This window comes from Anser brachyrhynchus, assembly GCF_964034855.1.
Source record: "Anser brachyrhynchus genome assembly, chromosome: 2".
Lineage (NCBI taxonomy): Eukaryota > Metazoa > Chordata > Aves > Anseriformes > Anatidae > Anser > Anser brachyrhynchus.
Genome location: NC_137695.1, coordinates 160,725,535 through 160,747,431, shown reverse-complemented (window position 1 = coordinate 160,747,431; position 21,897 = coordinate 160,725,535). Strand labels below are relative to the sequence as shown.

The window sequence follows — 21,897 nt, the reverse complement described above, 5'->3', positions numbered from 1 at the left end:
GACCTCTTGATCTTTGGCTTTGTACTGAGGGAAGTGGGAAGGGCGCTGGGAAAGAAGGGAAGAGGAGGAGCGTCAGGCTGGCATGCTTGAGAACTTTATTGAGGAAAGCGCATGGAAAGGAAGGAGCAGCAAGTGGCACATCCCTGGGGGGTCTTGGATGCACGTAGGGTGACCAACAACGTCATCGTTGTGCACGGTAAATTTTCTCGGAGCACGGAAATCTTCCAGCCCTGTGATGGGAGCAGCAGAGCGGGAGTCGATCCCTGGTGGCGTTTGGCTTGTGAGCACGTCATAGCGCCAGAGAGAACCAGACATACGAGACAGTGCAAGTCAGGGAAAGAAGTGGGAGAATGGTAGAATGTAAGTCGGCCATGTTTCCAAACATCACGGAATAGCCCACTTCCTTGCTTCTCTGGTTCATGCCTTGAGAGAAATAGCCATGGTTGTGGAGCTGAAGACGCAGTGGGTCAGCGATGGCACAAAGGTGCATCCTCAATCCACGAGGAGTCTCGCACCATATGTGTGGTGTCCGTGTGACGGACAACCCTGTTAAATCATACTGGCCTCGCTAGAGGCCCCAGAGGGACACCACTCCTCCCTGGTCTCCACCTGAGCAAAGAGCTGTTGACCGCAACTCTTGGTATGTGACCGTGCAGGCAATTCATTGTGTGCTGAGTGACCCATCATGTCTTTCCATTTTAGTGACAAGGAGCTATGTAAGAGGGTTGTCCAAACGCTTCTTGAACACCACCAGGCATGGGCCCTGATGGCCACTTGAGCCCTGCTTTTTGTTCTTTTTGTCGGGTGAAGTTGGAAGAGCGTTGGGAGAAGAAAGGAAGAGGAGGCATCTGAGGATGTGGGATGCAGGCGGATTTTATTGAGGAAAACATGAAAAAGAGGGAGCGTCAAGTGGAAGGTGCACATTCGGAGGTGCCTGGAGGGCGACCACCAGCCTATGTCCCTTGCGTAGAGCAGATTTTCCCAGAGCCCCAAGGTCTCGCTACCGTGTGGTGGGAGCAGCCCCAGAAGGTCTCTGGAGGGATTGTGCTAGTGAGCAAGGCATTGCAGCAGAGAGTAGCAGCCGTAGAAGGTGGTGCTATGGAAAGGAGAAAGAGGAAGAAAGAAGGAGGTATGTTGGCCATGTGTCCTGACAGCATGGGCTGGCCCCTTCCTTGCTTGCTTGCTTTGTTGTGCCATGGAATGATGAGCCACAGCTGGCGAGCCCGCATGCCATGAAGAGCGCAGAGGTGCGTCCTCAGTGCGAGAGCTGTGTTGCACGGTGTTGGAGGCTTCTGTCAGGGGTGTTGGCGTGGGTCCTTAGCAGGGGTAGCAGGCTCTTCCGCCGTTGATGCAGCCCAGGCCTCCAAAGCCAAAGCCTCCAAGGCCAAAGCCTCCGAATCCCCCGGAGGAGATGGGCACTCCCTGGGCGCTGAGGTTGCTGCCCACGGCAGCTGATGCGGAGGATCCAACGGCGGTGTTCTGGGGGAAGGAGCTGAGGATGGGTCCTGGCAGGGTGACCAGCACGGCAGGAGGCTGGATGACGACGCGGGAATCCTCGCACTGCCTGACACAGGGCTCGTTGCAGCTGTTAGCCAGCGGGGTGGGTCCGCAGGGGCGGCAGATGTCGTAGCAGGACATGTCTGTGGTGCGGAGGGTCCCTGGAAGAGAGGGTGTTGGGAAGGTGGAGGGTGTTGGGAACGCGGAGGGTGTTGGGGGCGTGAGGAGTGGTGCTGGGGGAGGCCAAGAGTGTGGGGAGGCCTGGGGTTGTGGGGAGCATGGCGGTGGGGAGGGAGAAGGGCTGCTGAGGCTAAGGGGGAAAGGGCGTGTGGAGAGATAGGCCTGGTGGGGCGGACGAAGGAAGGGAGCGGGGTTCAGGCTCACCTCGTTGGGCGCAGGGGAGAAGACGTCGGGAGGATTGTGTGAGGGTGCGAGTCGCAGGGCCGGCTTTTATGCTGGTCCGTGAGTGCCCGCGGGGCGAGAGAGCCTTTGCGCATGACAGCATTTGGCGTGAGCTGCTCTTACATGCTAAAGCCTGGCAAGTAATGAGGTGGGGTGTGTTGTCCTTCCCACAACGCTCTCGTGTTCTTTTCTCCTGTTGAGGATGTGTCTCTGCGGCCTTGGCGGCAGCTTTTAAGCGAGAGCGGCTCTTTGGATGGATTTGCATGGAGAGTGCGTTTGAGGACAGTCGGCAGACGCGGCCAAAGCATGAGAGAGGTGGGGTGTCACGAAGTGAGGTCATGGCGTGTCACTCGTGCGGTGCGGTTTGCGGCTTCATTGTTGTGAGGAGGGGGCCCTATTTGCTGGCGTCGCCATAATGCAGGCTGGTGTGGGCTTCCCAGATGTGCTGGGCGCGAGGCGCTGGCACTGGCATTGCACTCGCTCCCTCCCTGCCTTCGTGCCCATTCCCTACGCCTGTGTTTATTCCTCGTCTTTCCCATTGGTTTGCTGCATCGGTCGGTGGCTTGGTGGCGTTTGTGCTTGGAAGGTCCTGGGTGGGAGAAGGGAGGCTGCGTGCTTTCTTCTTGCGGCAGCTTGGCGGGTGGTAGTTTGATTAGGCGGAGGAGAGCTGTCTACGACAGCAGGACGTTGTCCTTTCAGGCCCTGTTGAGAGCTTGCAAGCCCTGAGCTGAGGGGGAGTGGTTTGGCAGGGAGAGTTAGGCAGAGCTTTTGGGGTCTTATTCAGCACTGAGCGCCCAAGGGTGAGGCCCTTTCCCTGCCTAGGCTTTGATGTTCAGACGCAGGGTTTGGACCCTGTAGCGGGGAATTGGAGGCATGCATGGTGCTCAGGGCAGCAGCCGTGAGCCCCTCCTGGCTGGGTGGTCCCGGGCATGGCTGACGAGTGGCAAGGCCTGTCCCCGTTGGGCTGAGGTGGTTTTGGCTTGCTGCTGAGGTGAGTAGCGCATGTTGCTGAGGAAGATGAATCAAGGTAGGAAGGGGGGCTGTGCAACTGGGTGTGCCTTGTTCCGTGAGGCCTGCTGGGTTGCAGCCACAAATGCTGAGGGAGCTGTGTGGTGTCCTTGCGAGGCCACTACTAATTATCTTTGAAAGGTCCTGGTGAGTGGGAGAGGCTCCTGAAGACTGGAAGAGACTCGCCGCGCTCCTGTGTTCAAGAAGGTGAAGAAGGAAGGTGTGGGAAACCAGAGGCTGGTAGGCCTGACATCAGTCGCTGGGAAGGTTCTAAAGGAAATCCTCCCGGAAAGCGTTGTCGAGCAGACGAAGAACCAGAATGTGATGGGGAGTAGTCAGCAGGGATTTAGAGAGGGAAAGTCACACGTGAGCCTCCTCAGCGTCTTCTAAATGGAGGTGACCAGCTTGGTGGATGAGGGGAGAGCAGTGGCTGCTGCTCAACTTTAGTAAAGCTTTTAGTAAGGGCTTTCTTTGACGCTTGCTCCCGTGACAAGCTCCTAGAGAAGCGGACAAAGTATGGGTTAGATAAAGAGACAGTGAGGTGGGATGAGAAGTGGCTGATTGCTTGGGTGCAGAGGCTTGTGCTAAGTGGCACAGAGCGGTGTTGGAGGCAAGGCCCTAGCGGTGTAGGCTAGGGCTTGGCAGTGAGGCCACCAATGTTCAATATCGCAGAATCCCAGAATGAGACAATTGAAGGTGTTGGAAGGGACCTCGAAAGATCATCAGGTCCAACCCCCCTGCCAAAGCAGGTTCCTTAGAGCGGGCTGCCCAGGTAGGCATCCAGACAGGCCTTGAATATCTCCAGAGAAGGAGAGCGCACAACCTCCCTGGGCAGCTCCGTCACCCTCACTGTGAAGAAGTTCTTTCTCATGTTGGTGCGGAACTTCCTGTGCTCTATCTTGTGGCCATCATATCCTCATTAGTGAGGTGGGTGATGGGACGGAGTGACCCCGCAGGAATTCTGCAGATGACCCGAGACGGGGAGGAGCGTCTGATGCACGTGATGAACGTGGCACCATTCAGAATGATGTGCAGAGGCTGGAGAACTGGGCAGAGAGGAACATCATGAAGTTGCCGAAGGGGCAAAGCAAATTCCTGCCTCTGGGGAGGACTAACGCCGGGGAGCAGGACATGGTGTTGTCCGACAGAGTGGCAGGCAGCTTTGCCAAGCAGGACCTTGTGTTGCTGTTGGAGAGCAAGCTGACGATGAGTCAGCAATGCAGCCTTGCGGCAAAAGAGGCCACCAGGCTCCAGGAGGGCATGGGGAAGAGCGTTGCCAGCACGATGAGAAAGGCGCTCCGTCATCTCTCTTCATCGCCGGTGAGGCCCCTTGTGGAGTCCTTTGTCCGGTTTGAGGCGTCCCAGTGGAAGATGGAAGCGGACATGCTGGAGCAATTCCAGTGCAGGGCTACCAAGATGCTGAAGGGCCTGGAGCCTCTTCAATATGAGGAGAAGGTGAGAGAGCTGGGCGTTTTCAACCCGCAGAGAAGGCTGCTCAGGCTGAATCTCCTCCTTGTTCTAAATCCCGGATGGGCGGGAATGAAGACAAGGGAACCAGACTATTTTCAGTTACTGCCTGCTGCCAGGACAAAGGTGAGTGGACGCCACAGAGAAGAGATGCAATTGTCTTGGAAGAGAAGGAAAGCCTTTTCCCCTGTGAGGGTGGTCAAGCAGTGGACCTCAAGCAGAGGTTTTGGATTTCCATGCTTGGAGATCTGAGAAACCCAACTGCACATGGTCCTGGACAGCCTGCTGTAGCTGACTCTGCTTGAGCAGGGTGCTTGCAGCACATGGTCTCCAGAGGTTACTTCCAAACTGAAAGGACTCTGTGACTGCATCTGTTGTCAATGCGGGAGAATGCTGCTGGGTGAGAAAGCAGTCGAGTGTGTGCTGCTGACACGGAGAGATTGTTTCAGAGGGCATGTGCAGAAGAGCCTTAGCGTGGCCAAGCCTTTGTTTGGTCAAGTGTAGGTCTTGCGTGACGTGCTGGAAGGTGTGGTGGCCCTTTTCGACGTGCCCCGATGACCTCTTGATCTTTGGCTTTGTACTGAGGGAAGTGGGAAGGGCGCTGGGAAAGAAGGGAAGAGGAGGAGCGTCAGGCTGGCATGCTTGAGAACTTTATTGAGGAAAGCGCATGGAAAGGAAGGAGCAGCAAGTGGCACATCCCTGGGGGGTCTTGGATGCACGTAGGGTGACCAACAACGTCATCGTTGTGCACGGTAAATTTTCTCGGAGCACGGAAATCTTCCAGCCCTGTGATGGGAGCAGCAGAGCGGGAGTCGATCCCTGGTGGCGTTTGGCTTGTGAGCACGTCATAGCGCCAGAGAGAACCAGACATACGAGACAGTGCAAGTCAGGGAAAGAAGTGGGAGAATGGTAGAATGTAAGTCGGCCATGTTTCCAAACATCACGGAATAGCCCACTTCCTTGCTTCTCTGGTTTATGCCTTGAGAGAAATAGCCATGGTTGTGGAGCTGAAGACCCAGTGGGTCAGCGATGGCACAAAGGTGCATCCTCAATCCACGAGGAGTCTCGCACCATATGTGTGGTGTCCGTGTGACGGACAACCCTGTTAAATCATACTGGCCTCGCTAGAGGCCCCAGAGGGACACCACTCCTCCCTGGTCTCCACCTGAGCAAAGAGCTGTTGACCGCAACTCTTGGTATGTGACCATGCAGGCAATTCATTGTGTGCTGAGTGACCCATCATGTCTTTCCATTTTAGTGACAAGGAGCTATGTAAGAGGGTTGTCCAAACGCTTCTTGAACACCACCAGGCATGGGCCCTGATGGCCACTTGAGCCCTGCTTTTTGTTCTTTTTGTCGGGTGAAGTTGGAAGAGCGTTGGGAGAAGAAAGGAAGAGGAGGCATCTGAGGATGTGGGATGCAGGCGGATTTTATTGAGGAAAACATGAAAAAGAGGGAGCGTCAAGTGGAAGGTGCACATTCTGAGGTGCCTGGAGGGCGACCACCAGCCTATGTCCCTTGCGTAGAGCAGATTTTCCCAGAGCCCCAAGGTCTCGCTACCGTGTGGTGGGAGCAGCCCCAGAAGGTCTCTGGAGGGATTGTGCTAGTGAGCAAGGCATTGCAGCAGAGAGTAGCAGCCGTAGAAGGTGGTGCTATGGACAGGAGAAAGAGGAAGAAAGAAGGAGGTATGTTGGCCATGTGTCCTGACAGCATGGGCTGGCCCCTTCCTTGCTTGCTTGCTTTGTTGTGCCATGGAATGATGAGCCGCGGCTGGCGAGCCCGCATGCCATGAAGAGCGCAGAGGTGCGTCCTCAGTGCGAGAGCTGTGTTGCACGGTGTTGGAGGCTTCTGTCAGGGGTGTTGGCGTGGGTCCTTAGCAGGGGTAGCAGGCTCTTCCGCCGTTGATGCAGCCCAGGCCTCCAAAGCCAAAGCCTCCAAGGCCAAAGCCTCCGAATCCCCCGGAGGAGATGGGCACTCCCTGGGCGCTGAGGTTGCTGCCCACGGCAGCTGATGCGGAGGATCCAACGGCGGTGTTCTGGGGGAAGGAGCTGAGGATGGGTCCTGGCAGGGTGACCAGCACGGCAGGAGGCTGGATGACGACGCGGGAATCCTCGCACTGCCTGACACAGGGCTCGTTGCAGCTGTTAGCCAGCGGGGTGGGTCCGCAGGGGCGGCAGATGTCGTAGCAGGACATGTCTGTGGTGCGGAGGGTCCCTGGAAGAGAGGGTGTTGGGAAGGTGGAGGGTGTTGGGAACGCGGAGGGTGTTGGGGGCGTGAGGAGTGGTGCTGGGGGAGGCCAAGAGTGTGGGGAGGCCTGGGGTTGTGGGGAGCATGGCGGTGGGGAGGGAGAAGGGCTGCTGAGGCTAAGGGGGAAAGGGCGTGTGGAGAGCTAGGCCTGGTGGGGCGGACGAAGGAAGGGAGCGGGGTTCAGGCTCACCTCGTTGGGCGCAGGGGAGAAGACGTCGGGAGGATTGTGTGAGGGTGCGAGTCGCAGGGCCGGCTTTTATGCTGGTCCGTGAGTGCCCGCGGGGCGAGAGAGCCTTTGCGCATGACAGCATTTGGCGTGAGCTGCTCTTACATGCTAAAGCCTGGCAAGTAATGAGGTGGGGTGTGTTGTCCTTCCCACAACGCTCTCGTGTTCGTTTCTCCTGTTGAGGATGTGTCTCTGCGGCCTTGGCGGCAGCTTTTAAGCGAGAGCGGCTCTTTGGATGGCTTTGCATGGAGAGTGCGTTTGAGGACAGTCGGCAGACGCGGCCAAAGCATGAGAGAGGTGGGGTGTCACGAAGTGAGGTCATGGCGTGTCACTCGTGCGGTGCGGTTTGCGGCTGCATTGTTGTGAGGAGGGGGCCCTATTTGCTGGCGTCGCCATAATGCAGGCTGGTGTGGGCTTCCCAGATGTGCTGGGCGCGAGGCGCTGGCACTGGCATTGCACTCGCTCCCTCCCTGCCTTCGTGCCCATTCCCTACGCCTGTGTTTATTCCTCGTCTTTCCCATTGGTTTGCTGCATCGGTCGGTGGCTTGGTGGCGTTTGTGCTTGGAAGGTCCTGGGTGGGAGAAGGGAGGCTGCGTGCTTTCTTCTTGCGGCAGCTTGGCGGGTGGTAGTTTGATTAGGCGGAGGAGAGCTGTCTACGACAGCAGGACGTTGTCCTTTCAGGCCCTGTTGAGAGCTTGCAAGCCCTGAGCTGAGGGGGAGTGGTTTGGCAGGGAGAGTTAGGCAGAGCTTTTGGGGTCTTATTCAGCACTGAGCGCCCAAGGGTGAGGCCCTTTCCCTGCCTAGGCTTTGATGGTCAGATGCAGGGTTTGGTCACTGCAGCAGGGAGTTGGAGGCATGCATGGTACTTGGGGCAGCAGTCGTGAGCCCCTCCTGGCTGGGTGGTCCCGGGCATGGCTGACGAGTGGCAAGGCCTGTCCCCGTTGGGCTGAGGTGGTTTTGGCTTGCTGCTGAGGTGAGTAGCGCTTGTTGCTGAGGAAGATGAATCAAGGTAGGAAGGGGGGCTGTGCAACTGGGTGTGCCTTGTTCCGTGAGGCCTGCTGGGTTGCAGCCACAAATGCTGAGGGAGCTGTGTGGTGTCCTTGGGAGGCCACTACTAATTATCTTTGACAGGTCCTGGTGAGTGGGAGAGGCTCCTGAAGACTGGAAGAGACTCGCCGCGCTCCTGTGTTCAAGAAGGTGAAGAAGGAAGGTGTGGGAAACCAGAGGCTGGTAGGCCTGACATCAGTCGCTGGGAAGGTTCTAAAGGAAATCCTCCCGGAAAGCGCTGTCGAGCAGACGGAGAACCAGAATGTGATGGGGAGTAGTCAGCACGGATTTAGAGAGGGAAAGTCACGCGTGAGCCTCCTGAGCGTCTTCTAAATGGAGGTGACCAGCTTGGTGGATGAGGGGAGAGCAGTGGCTGCTGCTCAACTTTAGTAAAGCCTTTAGTAAGGGCTTTCTTTGACGCTTGCTCCCGTGACAAGCTCCTAGAGAAGCGGACAAAGTATGGGTTAGATAAAGAGACAGTGAGGTGGGCTGAGAAGTGGCTGATTGCTTGGGTGCAGAGGCTTGTGCTAAGTGGCACAGAGCGGTGTTGGAGGCAAGGCCCTAGCGGTGTAGGCTAGGGCTTGGCAGTGAGGCCACCAATGTTCAATATCGCAGAATCCCAGAATGAGACAACTGAAGGTGTTGGAAGGGACCTCGAAAGATCATCAGGTCCAACCCCCCTGCCAAAGCAGGTTCCTTAGAGCAGGCTGCCCAGGTAGGCATCCAGACGGGCCTTGAATATCTCCAGAGAAGGAGAGCGCACAACCTCCCTGGGCAGCTCCGTCACCCTCACTGTGAAGTAGTTCTTTCTCGTGTTGGTGCGGAACTTCCTGTGCTCTATCTTGTGGCCATCATATCCTCATTAGTGAGGTGGGTGATGGGACGAAGTGACCCCGCAGGAATTCTGCAGATGACCCGAGACGGGGAGGAGCGTCTGATGCACGTGATGAACGTGGCACCATTCAGAATGATGTGCAGAGGCTGGAGAACTGGGCAGAGAGGAACATCATGAAGTTGCCGAAGGGGCAAAGCAAATTCCTGCCTCTGGGGAGGACTAACGCCGGGGAGCAGGACATGGTGTTGTCCGACAGAGTGGCAGGCAGCTTTGCCAAGCAGGACCTTGTGTTGCTGTTGGAGAGCAAGCTGACGATGAGTCAGCAATGCAGCCTTGCGGCAAAAGAGGCCACCAGGCTCCAGGAGGGCATGGGGAAGAGCGTTGCCAGCACGATGAGAAAGGCGCTCCGTCATCTCTCTTCATCGCCGGTGAGGCCCCTTGTGGAGTCCTTTGTCCACTTTGAGGCACCCCAGTGGAAGATGGAAGCGGACATGCTGGAGCAATTCCAGTGCAGGGCTACCAAGATGCTGAAGGGCCTGGAGCCTCTTCAATATGAGGAGAAGGTGAGAGAGCTGGGCGTTTTCAACCCGCAGAGAAGGCTGCTCAGGCTGAATCTCCTCCTTGTTCTAAATCCCGGATGGGCGGGAATGAAGACAAGGGAACCAGACTATTTTCAGTTACTGCCTGCTGCCAGGACAAAGGTGAGTGGACGCCACAGAGAAGAGATGCAATTGTCTTGGAAGAGAAGGAAAGCCTTTTCCCCTGTGAGGGTGGTCAAGCAGTGGACCTCAAGCAGAGGTTTTGGATTTCCATGCTTGGAGATCTGAGAAACCCAACTGCACATGGTCCTGGACAGCCTGCTGTAGCTGACTCTGCTTGAGCAGGGTGCTTGCAGCACATGGTCTCCAGAGGTTACTTCCAAACTGAAAGGACTCTGTGACTGCATCTGTTGTCAATGCGGGAGAATGCTGCTGGGTGAGAAAGCAGTCGAGTGTGTGCTGCTGACACGGAGAGATTGTTTCAGAGGGCATGTGCAGAAGAGCCTTAGCGTGGCCAAGCCTTTGTTTGGTCAAGTGTAGGTCTTGCGTGACGTGCTGGAAGGTGTGGTGGCCCTTTTCGACGTGCTCCGATGACCTCTTGATCTTTGGCTTTGTACTGAGGGAAGTGGGAAGGGCGCTGGGAAAGAAGGGAAGAGGAGGAGCGTCAGGCTGGCATGCTTGAGAACTTTATTGAGGAAAGCGCATGGAAAGGAAGGAGCAGCAAGTGGCACATCCCTGGGGGGTCTTGGATGCACGTAGGGTGACCAACAACGTCATCGTTGTGCACGGTAAATTTTCTCGGAGCACGGAAATCTTCCAGCCCTGTGATGGGAGCAGCAGAGCGGGAGTCGATCCCTGGTGGCGTTTGGCTTGTGAGCACGTCATAGCGCCAGAGAGAACCAGACATACGAGACAGTGCAAGTCAGGGAAAGAAGTGGGAGAATGGTAGAATGTAAGTCGGCCATGTTTCCAAACATCACGGAATAGCCCACTTCCTTGCTTCTCTGGTTTATGCCTTGAGAGAAATAGCCATGGTTGTGGAGCTGAAGACCCAGTGGGTCAGCGATGGCACAAAGGTGCATCCTCAATCCACGAGGAGTCTCGCACCATATGTGTGGTGTCCGTGTGACGGACAACCCTGTTAAATCATACTGGCCTCGCTAGAGGCCCCAGAGGGACACCACTCCTCCCTGGTCTCCACCTGAGCAAAGAGCTGTTGACCGCAACTCTTGGTATGTGACCATGCAGGCAATTCATTGTGTGCTGAGTGACCCATCATGTCTTTCCATTTTAGTGACAAGGAGCTATGTAAGAGGGTTGTCCAAACGCTTCTTGAACACCACCAGGCATGGGCCCTGATGGCCACTTGAGCCCTGCTTTTTGTTCTTTTTGTCGGGTGAAGTTGGAAGAGCGTTGGGAGAAGAAAGGAAGAGGAGGCATCTGAGGATGTGGGATGCAGGCGGATTTTATTGAGGAAAACATGAAAAAGAGGGAGCGTCAAGTGGAAGGTGCACATTCTGAGGTGCCTGGAGGGCGACCACCAGCCTATGTCCCTTGCGTAGAGCAGATTTTCCCAGAGCCCCAAGGTCTCGCTACCGTGTGGTGGGAGCAGCCCCAGAAGGTCTCTGGAGGGATTGTGCTAGTGAGCAAGGCATTGCAGCAGAGAGTAGCAGCCGTAGAAGGTGGTGCTATGGAAAGGAGAAAGAGGAAGAAAGAAGGAGGTATGTTGGCCATGTGTCCTGACAGCATGGGCTGGCCCCTTCCTTGCTTGCTTGCTTTGTTGTGCCATGGAATGATGAGCCGCGGCTGGCGAGCCCGCATGCCATGAAGAGCGCAGAGGTGCGTCCTCAGTGCGAGAGCTGTGTTGCACGGTGTTGGAGGCTTCTGTCAGGGGTGTTGGCGTGGGTCCTTAGCAGGGGTAGCAGGCTCTTCCGCCGTTGATGCAGCCCAGGCCTCCAAAGCCAAAGCCTCCAAGGCCAAAGCCTCCGAATCCCCCAGAGGAGATGGGCACTCCCTGGGCGCTGAGGTTGCTGCCCACGGCAGCTGATGCGGAGGATCCAACGGCGGTGTTCTGGGGGAAGGAGCTGAGGATGGGTCCTGGCAGGGTGACCAGCACGGCAGGAGGCTGGATGACGACGCGGGAATCCTCGCACTGCCTGACACAGGGCTCGTTGCAGCTGTTAGCCAGCGGGGTGGGTCCGCAGGGGCGGCAGATGTCGTAGCAGGACATGTCTGTGGTGCGGAGGGTCCCTGGAAGAGAGGGTGTTGGGAAGGTGGAGGGTGTTGGGAACGCGGAGGGTGTTGGGGGCGTGAGGAGTGGTGCTGGGGGAGGCCAAGAGTGTGGGGAGGCCTGGGGTTGTGGGGAGCATGGCGGTGGGGAGGGAGAAGGGCTGCTGAGGCTAAGGGGGAAAGGGCGTGTGGAGAGCTAGGCCTGGTGGGGCGGACGAAGGAAGGGAGCGGGGTTCAGGCTCACCTCGTTGGGCGCAGGGGAGAAGACGTCGGGAGGATTGTGTGAGGGTGCGAGTCGCAGGGCCGGCTTTTATGCTGGTCCGTGAGTGCCCGCGGGGCGAGAGAGCCTTTGCGCATGACAGCATTTGGCGTGAGCTGCTCTTACATGCTAAAGCCTGGCAAGTAATGAGGTGGGGTGTGTTGTCCTTCCCACAACGCTCTCGTGTTCGTTTCTCCTGTTGAGGATGTGTCTCTGCGGCCTTGACGGCAGCTTTTAAGCGAGAGCGGCTCTTTGGATGGCTTTGCATGGAGAGTGCGTTTGAGGACAGTCGGCAGACGCGGCCAAAGCATGAGAGAGGTGGGGTGTCACGAAGTGAGGTCATGGCGTGTCACTCGTGCGGTGCGGTTTGCGGCTGCATTGTTGTGAGGAGGGGGCCCTATTTGCTGGCGTCGCCATAATGCAGGCTGGTGTGGGCTTCCCAGATGTGCTGGGCGCGAGGCGCTGGCACTGGCATTGCACTCGCTCCCTCCCTGCCTTCGTGCCCATTCCCTACGCCTGTGTTTATTCCTCGTCTTTCCCATTGGTTTGCTGCATCGGTCGGTGGCTTGGTGGCGTTTGTGCTTGGAAGGTCCTGGGTGGGAGAAGGGAGGCTGCGTGCTTTCTTCTTGCGGCAGCTTGGCGGGTGGTAGTTTGATTAGGCGGAGGAGAGCTGTCTACGACAGCAGGACGTTGTCCTTTCAGGCCCTGTTGAGAGCTTGCAAGCCCTGAGCTGAGGGGGAGTGGTTTGGCAGGGAGAGTTAGGCAGAGCTTTTGGGGTCTTATTCAGCACTGAGCGCCCAAGGGTGAGGCCCTTTCCCTGCCTAGGCTTTGATGGTCAGATGCAGGGTTTGGTCACTGCAGCAGGGAGTTGGAGGCATGCATGGTACTTGGGGCAGCAGTCGTGAGCCCCTCCTGGCTGGGTGGTCCCGGGCATGGCTGACGAGTGGCAAGGCCTGTCCCCGTTGGGCTGAGGTGGTTTTGGCTTGCTGCTGAGGTGAGTAGCGCTTGTTGCTGAGGAAGATGAATCAAGGTAGGAAGGGGGGCTGTGCAACTGGGTGTGCCTTGTTCCGTGAGGCCTGCTGGGTTGCAGCCACAAATGCTGAGGGAGCTGTGTGGTGTCCTTGCGAGGCCACTACTAATTATCTTTGAAAGGTCCTGGTGAGTGGGAGAGGCTCCTGAAGACTGGAAGAGACTCGCCGCGCTCCTGTGTTCAAGAAGGTGAAGAAGGAAGGTGTGGGAAACCAGAGGCTGGTAGGCCTGACATCAGTCGCTGGGAAGGTTCTAAAGGAAATCCTCCCGGAAAGCGCTGTCGAGCAGACGGAGAACCAGAATGTGATGGGGAGTAGTCAGCACGGATTTAGAGAGGGAAAGTCACGCGTGAGCCTCCTCAGCGTCTTCTAAATGGAGGTGACCAGCTTGGTGGATGAGGGGAGAGCAGTGGCTGCTGCTCAACTTTAGTAAAGCCTTTAGTAAGGGCTTTCTTTGACGCTTGCTCCCGTGACAAGCTCCTAGAGAAGCGGACAAAGTATGGGTTAGATAAAGAGACAGTGAGGTGGGCTGAGAAGTGGCTGATTGCTTGGGTGCAGAGGCTTGTGCTAAGTGGCACAGAGCGGTGTTGGAGGCAAGGCCCTAGCGGTGTAGGCTAGGGCTTGGCAGTGAGGCCACCAATGTTCAATATCGCAGAATCCCAGAATGAGACAACTGAAGGTGTTGGAAGGGACCTCGAAAGATCATCAGGTCCAACCCCCCTGCCAAAGCAGGTTCCTTAGAGCAGGCTGCCCAGGTAGGCATCCAGACGGGCCTTGAATATCTCCAGAGAAGGAGAGCGCACAACCTCCCTGGGCAGCTCCGTCACCCTCACTGTGAAGTAGTTCTTTCTCGTGTTGGTGCGGAACTTCCTGTGCTCTATCTTGTGGCCATCATATCCTCATTAGTGAGGTGGGTGATGGGACGAAGTGACCCCGCAGGAATTCTGCAGATGACCCGAGACGGGGAGGAGCGTCTGATGCACGTGATGAACGTGGCACCATTCAGAATGATGTGCAGAGGCTGGAGAACTGGGCAGAGAGGAACATCACGAAGTTGCCGAAGGGGCAAAGCAAATTCCTGCCTCTGGGGAGGACTAACGCCGGGGAGCAGGACATGGTGTTGTCCGACAGAGTGGCAGGCAGCTTTGCCAAGCAGGACCTTGTGTTGCTGTTGGAGAGCAAGCTGACGATGAGTCAGCAATGCAGCCTTGCGGCAAAAGAGGCCACCAGGCTCCAGGAGGGCATGGGGAAGAGCGTTGCCAGCACGATGAGAAAGGCGCTCCGTCATCTCTCTTCATCGCCGGTGAGGCCCCTTGTGGAGTCCTTTGTCCGGTTTGAGGCGTCCCAGTGGAAGATGGAAGCGGACATGCTGGAGCAATTCCAGTGCAGGGCTACCAAGATGCTGAAGGGCCTGGAGCCTCTTCAATATGAGGAGAAGGTGAGAGAGCTGGGCGTTTTCAACCCGCAGAGAAGGCTGCTCAGGCTGAATCTCCTCCTTGTTCTAAATCCCGGATGGGCGGGAATGAAGACAAGGGAACCAGACTATTTTCAGTTACTGCCTGCTGCCAGGACAAAGGTGAGTGGACGCCACAGAGAAGAGATGCAATTGTCTTGGAAGAGAAGGAAAGCCTTTTCCCCTGTGAGGGTAGTCAAGCAGTGGACCTCAAGCAGAGGTTTTGGATTTCCATGCTTGGAGATCTGAGAAACCCAACTGCACATGGTCCTGGACAGCCTGCTGTAGCTGACTCTGCTTGAGCAGGGTGCTTGCAGCACATGGTCTCCAGAGGTTACTTCCAAACTGAAAGGACTCTGTGACTGCATCTGTTGTCAATGCGGGAGAATGCTGCTGGGTGAGAAAGCAGTCGAGTGTGTGCTGCTGACACGGAGAGATTGTTTCAGAGGGCATGTGCAGAAGAGCCTTAGCGTGGCCAAGCCTTTGTTTGGTCAAGTGTAGGTCTTGCGTGACGTGCTGGAAGGTGTGGTGGCCCTTTTCGACGTGCCCCGATGACCTCTTGATCTTTGGCTTTGTACTGAGGGAAGTGGGAAGGGCGCTGGGAAAGAAGGGAAGAGGAGGAGCGTCAGGCTGGCATGCTTGAGAACTTTATTGAGGAAAGCGCATGGAAAGGAAGGAGCAGCAAGTGGCACATCCCTGGGGGGTCTTGGATGCACGTAGGGTGACCAACAACGTCATCGTTGTGCACGGTAAATTTTGTCGGAGCACGGAAATCTTCCAGCCCTGTGATGGGAGCAGCAGAGCGGGAGTCGATCCCTGGTGGCGTTTGGCTTGTGAGCACGTCATAGTAGCAGAGAGAACCAGACATACGAGACAGTGCAAGTCAAGGAAAGAAATGGGAGAATGGTAGAATGTAAGTTGGCCATGTTTCCAAACATCACGGAATAGCCCACTTCCTTGCTTCTCTGGTTCATGCCTTGAGAGAAATAGCCGTGGTTGTGGAGCTGAAGACCCAGTGGGTCAGCGACGGCACAAAGGTGCATCCTCAATCCACGAGGAGTCTCGCACCATATGTGTGGTGTCCGTGTGACGGACAACCCTGTTAAATCATACTGGCCTCACTAGAGGCCCCAGAGGGACACCACTCCTCCCTGGTCTCCACCTGAGCAAAGAGCTGTTGACCGCAACTCTTGGTATGTGACCATGCAGGCAATTCATTGTGTGCTGAGTGGCCCATCATGTCTTTCCATTTTAGTGACAAGGATCTATGTAAGAGCGTTGTCCAAACGCTTCTTGAACACCACCAGGCTTGGGCCCTGATGGCCACTTGAGCCCTGCTTTTTGTTCTTTTTGTCGGGTGAAGCTGGAAGAGCGTTGGGAGAAGAAAGGAAGAGGAGGCATCTGAGGATGTGGGATGCAGGCAGATTTTATTGAGGAAAACATGAAAAAGAGGGAGCGTCAAGTGGAAGGTGCACATTCTGAGGTGCCTGGAGGGCGACCACCAGCCTATGTCCTTGCGTAGAGCAGATTTTCCCAGAGCCCCAAGGTCTTGCTACCGTGTGGTGGGAGCAGCCCCAGAAGGTCTCTGGAGAGATTGTGCTAGTGAGCAAGGCATTGCAGCAGAGAGTAGCAGCCGTAGAAGGTGGTGCTATGGACAGGAGAAAGAGGAAGAAAGAAGGAGGTATGTTGGCCATGTGTCCTGACAGCATGGGCTGGCCCCTTCCTTGCTTGCTTGCTTTGTTGTGCCATGGAATGATGAGCCGCGGCTGGCGAGCCCGCATGCCATGAAGAGCGCAGAGGTGCGTCCTCAGTGCGAGAGCTGTGTTGCACGGTGTTGGAGGCTTCTGTCAGGGGTGTTGGCGTGGGTCCTTAGCAGGGGTAGCAGGCTCTTCCGCCGTTGATGCAGCCCAGGCCTCCAAAGCCAAAGCCTCCAAGGCCAAAGCCTCCGAATCCCCCGGAGGAGATGGGCACTCCCTGGGCGCTGAGGTTGCTGCCCACGGCAGCTGATGCGGAGGATCCAACGGCGGTGTTCTGGGGGAAGGAGCTGAGGATGGGTCCTGGCAGGGTGACCAGCACGGCAGGAGGCTGGATGACGACGCGGGAATCCTCGCACTGCCTGACACAGGGCTCGTTGCAGCTGTTAGCCAGCGGGGTGGGTCCGCAGGGGCGGCAGATGTCGTAGCAGGACATGTCTGTGGTGTGGAGGGTCCCTGGAAGAGAGGGTGTTGGGAATGTGGAGGGTGTTGGGGAGGCGGAGTGTGTTGGGGGCATGAGGAGTGGTGCTGGGGGAGGCCAAGAGAGTGGGGAGGCCTGGGGTTGTGGGGAGCATGGCGGTGGGGAGGGAGAAGGGCTGCTGAGGCTAAGGGGAAAGGGCGTGTGGAGAGCTAGGCTTGGTGGGGCAGGCGAAGGAGGGGAGCGGGGTTCAGGCTCACCTTGTTGGGCGCAGGGGAGAAGGCGTCGGGAGGATTGTGTGAGGGTACGAGTCGCAGGGCCGGCTTTTATGCTGGTCCGTGAGTGCCCGCGGGGCGAGAGAGCCTTTGCGCATGACAGCATTTGGCGTGAGCTGCTCTTACATGCTAAAGCCTGGCAAGTAATGAGGTGGGGCGTGTTGTCCTTCACACTACGTTCTCGTGTGCTTTTCTCCTGTTTAGGATGTGTCTCTGTGGCCTTGGCGGCAGCTTTTAAGCGAGAGCGGCTCTTTGGATGGATTTCCATGGAGAGTGCGTTTGAGGACAGTCGGCAGACGCGGCCAAAGCATGAGAGAGGTGGGTTGTTATGAAGTGAGGTCATGGCGTGTCACTCATGCGGTGCGGTTTGCGGCTGCATTGTTGTGAGGAGGGGGCCCTATTTGCTGGCGTCGCCATAATGCAGGCTGGTGTGGGCTTCCCAGATGTGCTGGGCGCGAGGCGCTGGCACTGGCTTTGCACTCGCCCCCTCCCCGCCTTTCTGCCCATTCCCTACGCCTGTGTTTATTCGTCGTCTTTCCCTTTGGGAGTGCTGCATCGGTCAATGGCTTCATAGCCTTTGTGCTTGGGAGGTCCTGGGTGGGAGAAGAGAGGCTGCGTGTTTTCTTCTTGCGGCAGCTTGGCGGGTGGTAGTTTGATCAGGCAGAGGAGAGCTGTTTGCGACAGCAGGACGTTGTCCTCTCAGGCCTGGTTGAAAGCTTGAGAGCCCTGAGCTGAGGGGGAATTGTTTGGCAGGGAGACTTAGGCAGAGCTTTTGGGGTCTTATTCAGCACTGAGCGCCCAAGGGTGAGGCCCTTTCCCTGCCTAGGCTTTGATGTTCAGACGCAGGGTTTGGACCCTGTAGCGGGGAATTGGAGGCATGCATGGTGCTCAGGGCAGCAGTCGTGAGCCCCTCCTGGCTGGGTGGTCCCGGGCATGGCTGACGAGTGGCAAGGCCTGTCCCCGTTGGGCTGAGGTGGTTTTGGCTTGCTGCTGAGGTGAGTAGCGCTTGTTGCTGAGGAAGACGAATCAAGGTAGGAAGGGGGGCTGTGCAACTGGGTGTGCCTTGTTCCGTGAGGCCTGCTGGGTTGCAGCCACAAATGCTGAGGGAGCTGTGTGGTGTCCTTGCGAGGCCACTACTAATTATCTTTGAAAGGTCCTGGTGAGTGGGAGAGGCTCCTGAAGACTGGAAGAGACTCGCCGCACTCCTGTGTTCAAGAAGGTGAAGAAGGAAGGGGTGGGAAACCAGAGGCTGGTAGGCCTGACATCAGTCACTGGGAAGGTTCTAAAGGAAATCCTCCCGGAAAGCGTTGTCGAGCAGACGGAGAACCAGAATGTGATGGGGAGTAGTCAGCACGGATTTAGAGAGGGAAAGTCACGCGTAAGCCTCCTGAGCGTCTTCTAAATTGAGGTGACCAGCTTGGTGGATGAGGGGAGAGCAGTGGATGCTGCTCAACTTTAGTAAAGCCTTTAGTAAGGGCTTTCTTTGACACTTGCTCCCGTGACGAGCTCCTAGAGAAGCGGACAAAGTATGGGTTAGATAAAGGGACAGTGAGGTGGGATGAGAAGTGGCTGATTGCTTGGGTGCAGAGGCTTGTGCTAAGTGGCACAGAGCGGTGTTGGAGGCAAGGCCCTAGCGGTGTAGGCTAGGGCTTGGCAGTGAGGCCACCAATGTTCAATATCGCAGAATCCCAGAATGAGACAATTGAAGGTGTTGGAAGGGACCTCGAAAGATCATCAGGTCCAACCCCCCTGCCAAAGCAGGTTCCTTAGAGCAGGCTGCCCAGGTAGGCATCCAGACAGGCCTTGAATATCTCCAGAGAAGGAGAGCGCACAACCTCCCTGGGCAGCTCCGTCACCCTCACTGTGAAGAAGTTCTTTCTCATGTTGGTGCGGAACTTCCTGTGCTCTATCTTGTGGCCATCATATCCTCATTAGTGAGGTGGGTGATGGGACGGAGTGACCCCGCAGGAATTCTGCAAATGACCCGAGACGGGGAGGAGCGTCTGATGCACGTGATGAACGTGGCACCATTCAGAATGATGTGCAGAGGCTGGAGAACTGGGCAGAGAGGAACATCACGAAGTTGCCGAAGGGGCAAAGCAAATTCCTGCCTCTGGGGAGGACTAACGCCGGGGAGCAGGACATGGTGTTGTCCGACAGAGTGGCAGGCAGCTTTGCCAAGCAGGACCTTGTGTTGCTGTTGGAGAGCAAGCTGACGATGAGTCAGCAATGCAGCCTTGCGGCAAAAGAGGCCACCAGGCTCCAGCCCTGTGATGGGAGCAGCAGAGAGGGAGTTGATCCCTGGTGGCGTTTGGCTTGTGAGCACGTCATAGTAGCAGAGAGAACCAGACATACGAGACAGTGCAAGTCAAGGAAAGAAATGGGAGAATGGTAGAATGTAAGTCGGCCATGTTTCCAAACATCACGGAATAGCCCACTTCCTTGCTTCTCTGGTTCATGCCTTGAGAGAAATAGCCGTGGTTGTGGAGCTGAAGACCCAGTGGGTCAGCGACGGCACAAAGGTGCATCCTCAATCCACGAGGAGTCTCACACCATATGTGTGGTGTCCATGTGACGGACAACTCTGTTAAATCATCCTGGCCTCACTAGAGGCCCCAGAGGGACACCACTCCTCCCTGGTCTCCACGTGAGCACCGAGCTGTTGACCGCAACTCTTGGTATGTGACCATGCAGGCAATTCATTGTGTGCTGAGTGACCCATCATGTCTTTCCATTTTAGTGACAAGGAGCTATGTAAGAGCATTGTCCAAACGCTTCTTGAACACCACCAGGCTTGGGCCCTGATGGCCACTTGAGCCCTGCTTTTTGTTCTTTTTGTCGGGTGAAGCTGGAAGAGCGTTGGGAGAAGAAAGGAAGAGGAGGCATCTGAGGATGTGGGATGCAGGTGGATTTTATTGAGGAAAACATGAAAAAGAGGGAGCGTCAAGTGGAAGGTGCACATTCTGAGGTGCCTGGAGGGCGACCACCAGCCTATGTCCCTTGCGTAGAGCAGATTTTCCCAGAGCCCCAAGGTCTCGCTACCAGGTGGTGGGAGCAGCCCCAGAAGGTCTCTGGAGGGATTGTGCTAGTGAGCAAGGCATTGCAGCAGAGAGTAGCAGCCGTAGAAGGTGGTGCTATGGAAAGGAGAAAGAGGAAGAAAGAAGGAGGTATGTTGGCCATGTGTCCTGACAGCATGGGCTGGCCCCTTCCTTGCTTGCTTGCTTTGTTGTGCCATGGAATGATGAGCCGCGGCTGGCGAGCCCGGGTGCCATGAAGAGCGCAGAGGTGCGTCCTCAGTGCGAGAGCTGTGTTGCACGGTGTTGGAGGATTCTGTCAGGGGTGTTGGCGTGGGTCCTTAGCAGGGGTAGCAGGCTCTTCCGCCGTTGATGCAGCCCAGGCCTCCAAAGCCAAAGCCTCCAAGGCCAAAGCCTCCGAATCCCCCGGAGGAGATGGGCACTCCCTGGGCGCTGAGGTTGCTGCCCACGGCAGCTGATGCGGAGGATCCAACGGCAGTGTTCTGGGGGAAGGAGCTGAGGATGGGTCCTGGCAGGGTGACCAGCACGGCAGGAGGCTGGATGACGACGCGGGAATCCTCGCACTGCCTGACACAGGGCTCGTTGCAGCTGTTAGCCAGCGGGGTGGGTCCGCAGGGGCGGCAGATGTCGTAGCAGGACATGTCTGTGGTGCGGAGGGTCCCTGGAAGAGAGGGTGTTGGGAATGTGGAGGGTGTTGGGGAGGCGGAGGGTGTTGGGGGCGTGAGGAGTGGTGCTGGGGGAAGCCAAGAGAGTGGGGAGGCCTGGGGTTGTGGGGAGCATGGCGGTGGGGAGGAAGAAGGACTGCTGAGGCTAAGGGGGAAAGGGCGTGTGGAGAGATAGGCCTGGTGGAGCAGGCGAAGGAGGGGAGCGGGGTTCAGGCTCACCTTGTTGGGTGCAGGGGAGAAGGCGTCGGGAGGATTGTGTGAGGGTGCGAGTCGCAGGGCCGGCTTTTATGCTAGTCCGTGAGTGCCCGCGGGGCAAGAGAGCCTTTGCGCATGACAGCATTTGGCGTGAGCTGCTCTTACATGCTAAAGCCTGGCAAGTAATGAGGTGGGGCATGTTGTCCTTCCCACAACGTTCTCGTGTGCTTTTCTCCTGTTTAGGATGTGTCTCTGTGGCCTTGGCGGCAGCTTTTAAGCGAGAGCGGCTCTTTGGATGGATTTGCATGGAGAGTGCGTTTGAGGACAGTCGGCAGACGCGGCCAAAGCATGAGAGAGGTGGGGTGTCACGAAGTGAGGTCATGGCGTGTCACTCGTGCGGTGCGGTTTGCGGCTGCATTGTTGTGAGGAGAGGGCCCTATTTGCTGGCGTCGCCATAATGCAGGCTGGTGTGGGCTTCCCAGATGGGCTGGGTGCGAGACGCTGGCACTGGCATTGCACTCGCTCCCTCCCTGCCTTCGTGCCCATTCCCTACGCCTGTGTTTATTCCTCGTCTTTCCCATTGGGTTTGCTACATCGGTCGGTGGCTTGGTGGCCTTTGTGCTTGGAAGGTCCTGGGTGGGAGAAGGGAGGCTGCGTGCTTTCTTCTTGCGGCAGCTTGGCGGGTGGTAGTTTGATTAGGCGGAGGAGAGCTGTCTACGACAGCAGGACGTTGTCCTTTCAGGCCCTGTTGAGAGCTTGCAAGCCCTGAGCTGAGGGGGAATGGTTTGGCAGGGAGAGTTAGGCAGAGCTTTTGGGGTCTTATTCAGCACTGAGCGGTCAAGGGTGAGGCCCTTTCCCTGCCTAGGCTTTGACGTTCAGACGCAGGGTTTGGAACCTGTAGCGGGGAATTGGAGGCATGCATGGTGCTCGGGGCAGCAGCCGTGAGCCCCTCCTGGCTGGGTGGTCCCGGGCATGGCTGACGAGTGGCAAGGCCTGTCCCCGTTGGGCTGAGGTGGTTTTGGCTTGCTGCTGAGGTGAGCAGCGCTTGCTGCTGAGGAAGATGAATCAAGGTAGGAAGGGGGGCTCTGCAACTGGGTGTGCCTTGTTCCGTGAGGCCTGCTGGGTTGCAGCCACAAATGCTGAGGGAGCTGTGTGGTGTCCTTGCGAGGCCACTACTAATTATCTTTGAAAGGTCCTGGTGAGTGGGAGAGGCTCCTGAAGACTGGAAGAGACTCGCCGCACTCCTGTGTTCAAGAAGGTGAAGAAGGAAGGTGTGGGAAACCAGAGGCTGGTTGGCCTGACATCAGTCACTGGGAAG

At 56.9% G+C, this 21,897-nt stretch overlaps 5 protein-coding genes across 5 annotated transcripts; all 5 read right to left on the bottom strand.

The window, feature by feature from the left end:
• Window positions 1–808: 808 nt before the first annotated feature.
• On the bottom strand, window positions 809–3,078 carry LOC308188743 (feather keratin 1-like). The gene has a single exon (XM_080578118.1). It carries the CDS (start codon window positions 1,636–1,638, stop codon window positions 1,318–1,320), a length of 321 nt encoding a protein of 106 aa, XP_080434244.1. The 5' UTR covers window positions 1,639–3,078; the 3' UTR covers window positions 809–1,317.
• Window positions 3,079–6,152: 3,074 nt separating this feature from the next.
• On the bottom strand, window positions 6,153–7,046 carry LOC308188746 (feather keratin 1-like). Its single transcript, XM_080578121.1, has one exon. The coding sequence runs from the start codon at window positions 6,566–6,568 to the stop codon at window positions 6,248–6,250; it is 321 nt and encodes a 106-aa protein (XP_080434247.1). The 5' UTR covers window positions 6,569–7,046; the 3' UTR covers window positions 6,153–6,247.
• Window positions 7,047–10,902: 3,856 nt separating this feature from the next.
• On the bottom strand, window positions 10,903–11,934 carry LOC308188747 (feather keratin 1-like). Its single transcript, XM_080578122.1, has one exon. The coding sequence runs from the start codon at window positions 11,496–11,498 to the stop codon at window positions 11,178–11,180; it is 321 nt and encodes a 106-aa protein (XP_080434248.1). The 5' UTR covers window positions 11,499–11,934; the 3' UTR covers window positions 10,903–11,177.
• Window positions 11,935–16,018: 4,084 nt separating this feature from the next.
• On the bottom strand, window positions 16,019–16,998 carry LOC308188730 (uncharacterized protein). The gene has a single exon (XM_080578105.1). It carries the CDS (start codon window positions 16,950–16,952, stop codon window positions 16,107–16,109), a length of 846 nt encoding a protein of 281 aa, XP_080434231.1. The 5' UTR covers window positions 16,953–16,998; the 3' UTR covers window positions 16,019–16,106.
• Window positions 16,999–20,039: 3,041 nt separating this feature from the next.
• LOC308188749 (feather keratin 1-like) lies at window positions 20,040–20,371 on the bottom strand (the record flags this gene model as incomplete). Its single annotated transcript, XM_080578124.1, has 1 exon — window positions 20,040–20,371. Exon 1 carries the CDS (start codon window positions 20,358–20,360, stop codon window positions 20,040–20,042), a length of 321 nt encoding a protein of 106 aa, XP_080434250.1. The 5' UTR covers window positions 20,361–20,371.
• Window positions 20,372–21,897: the final 1,526 nt, after the last annotated feature.

Bases quoted from the DNA above. Each gene is read 5' to 3' on its own strand.
- LOC308188743 (XM_080578118.1), bottom strand. From the start codon at position 1,638: ATGTCCTGCTACGACATCTGCCGCCCCTGCGGACCCACCCCGCTGGCT.
- LOC308188746 (XM_080578121.1), bottom strand. From the start codon at position 6,568: ATGTCCTGCTACGACATCTGCCGCCCCTGCGGACCCACCCCGCTGGCT.
- LOC308188747 (XM_080578122.1), bottom strand. From the start codon at position 11,498: ATGTCCTGCTACGACATCTGCCGCCCCTGCGGACCCACCCCGCTGGCT.
- LOC308188730 (XM_080578105.1), bottom strand. From the start codon at position 16,952: ATGGAAATCCATCCAAAGAGCCGCTCTCGCTTAAAAGCTGCCGCCAAG.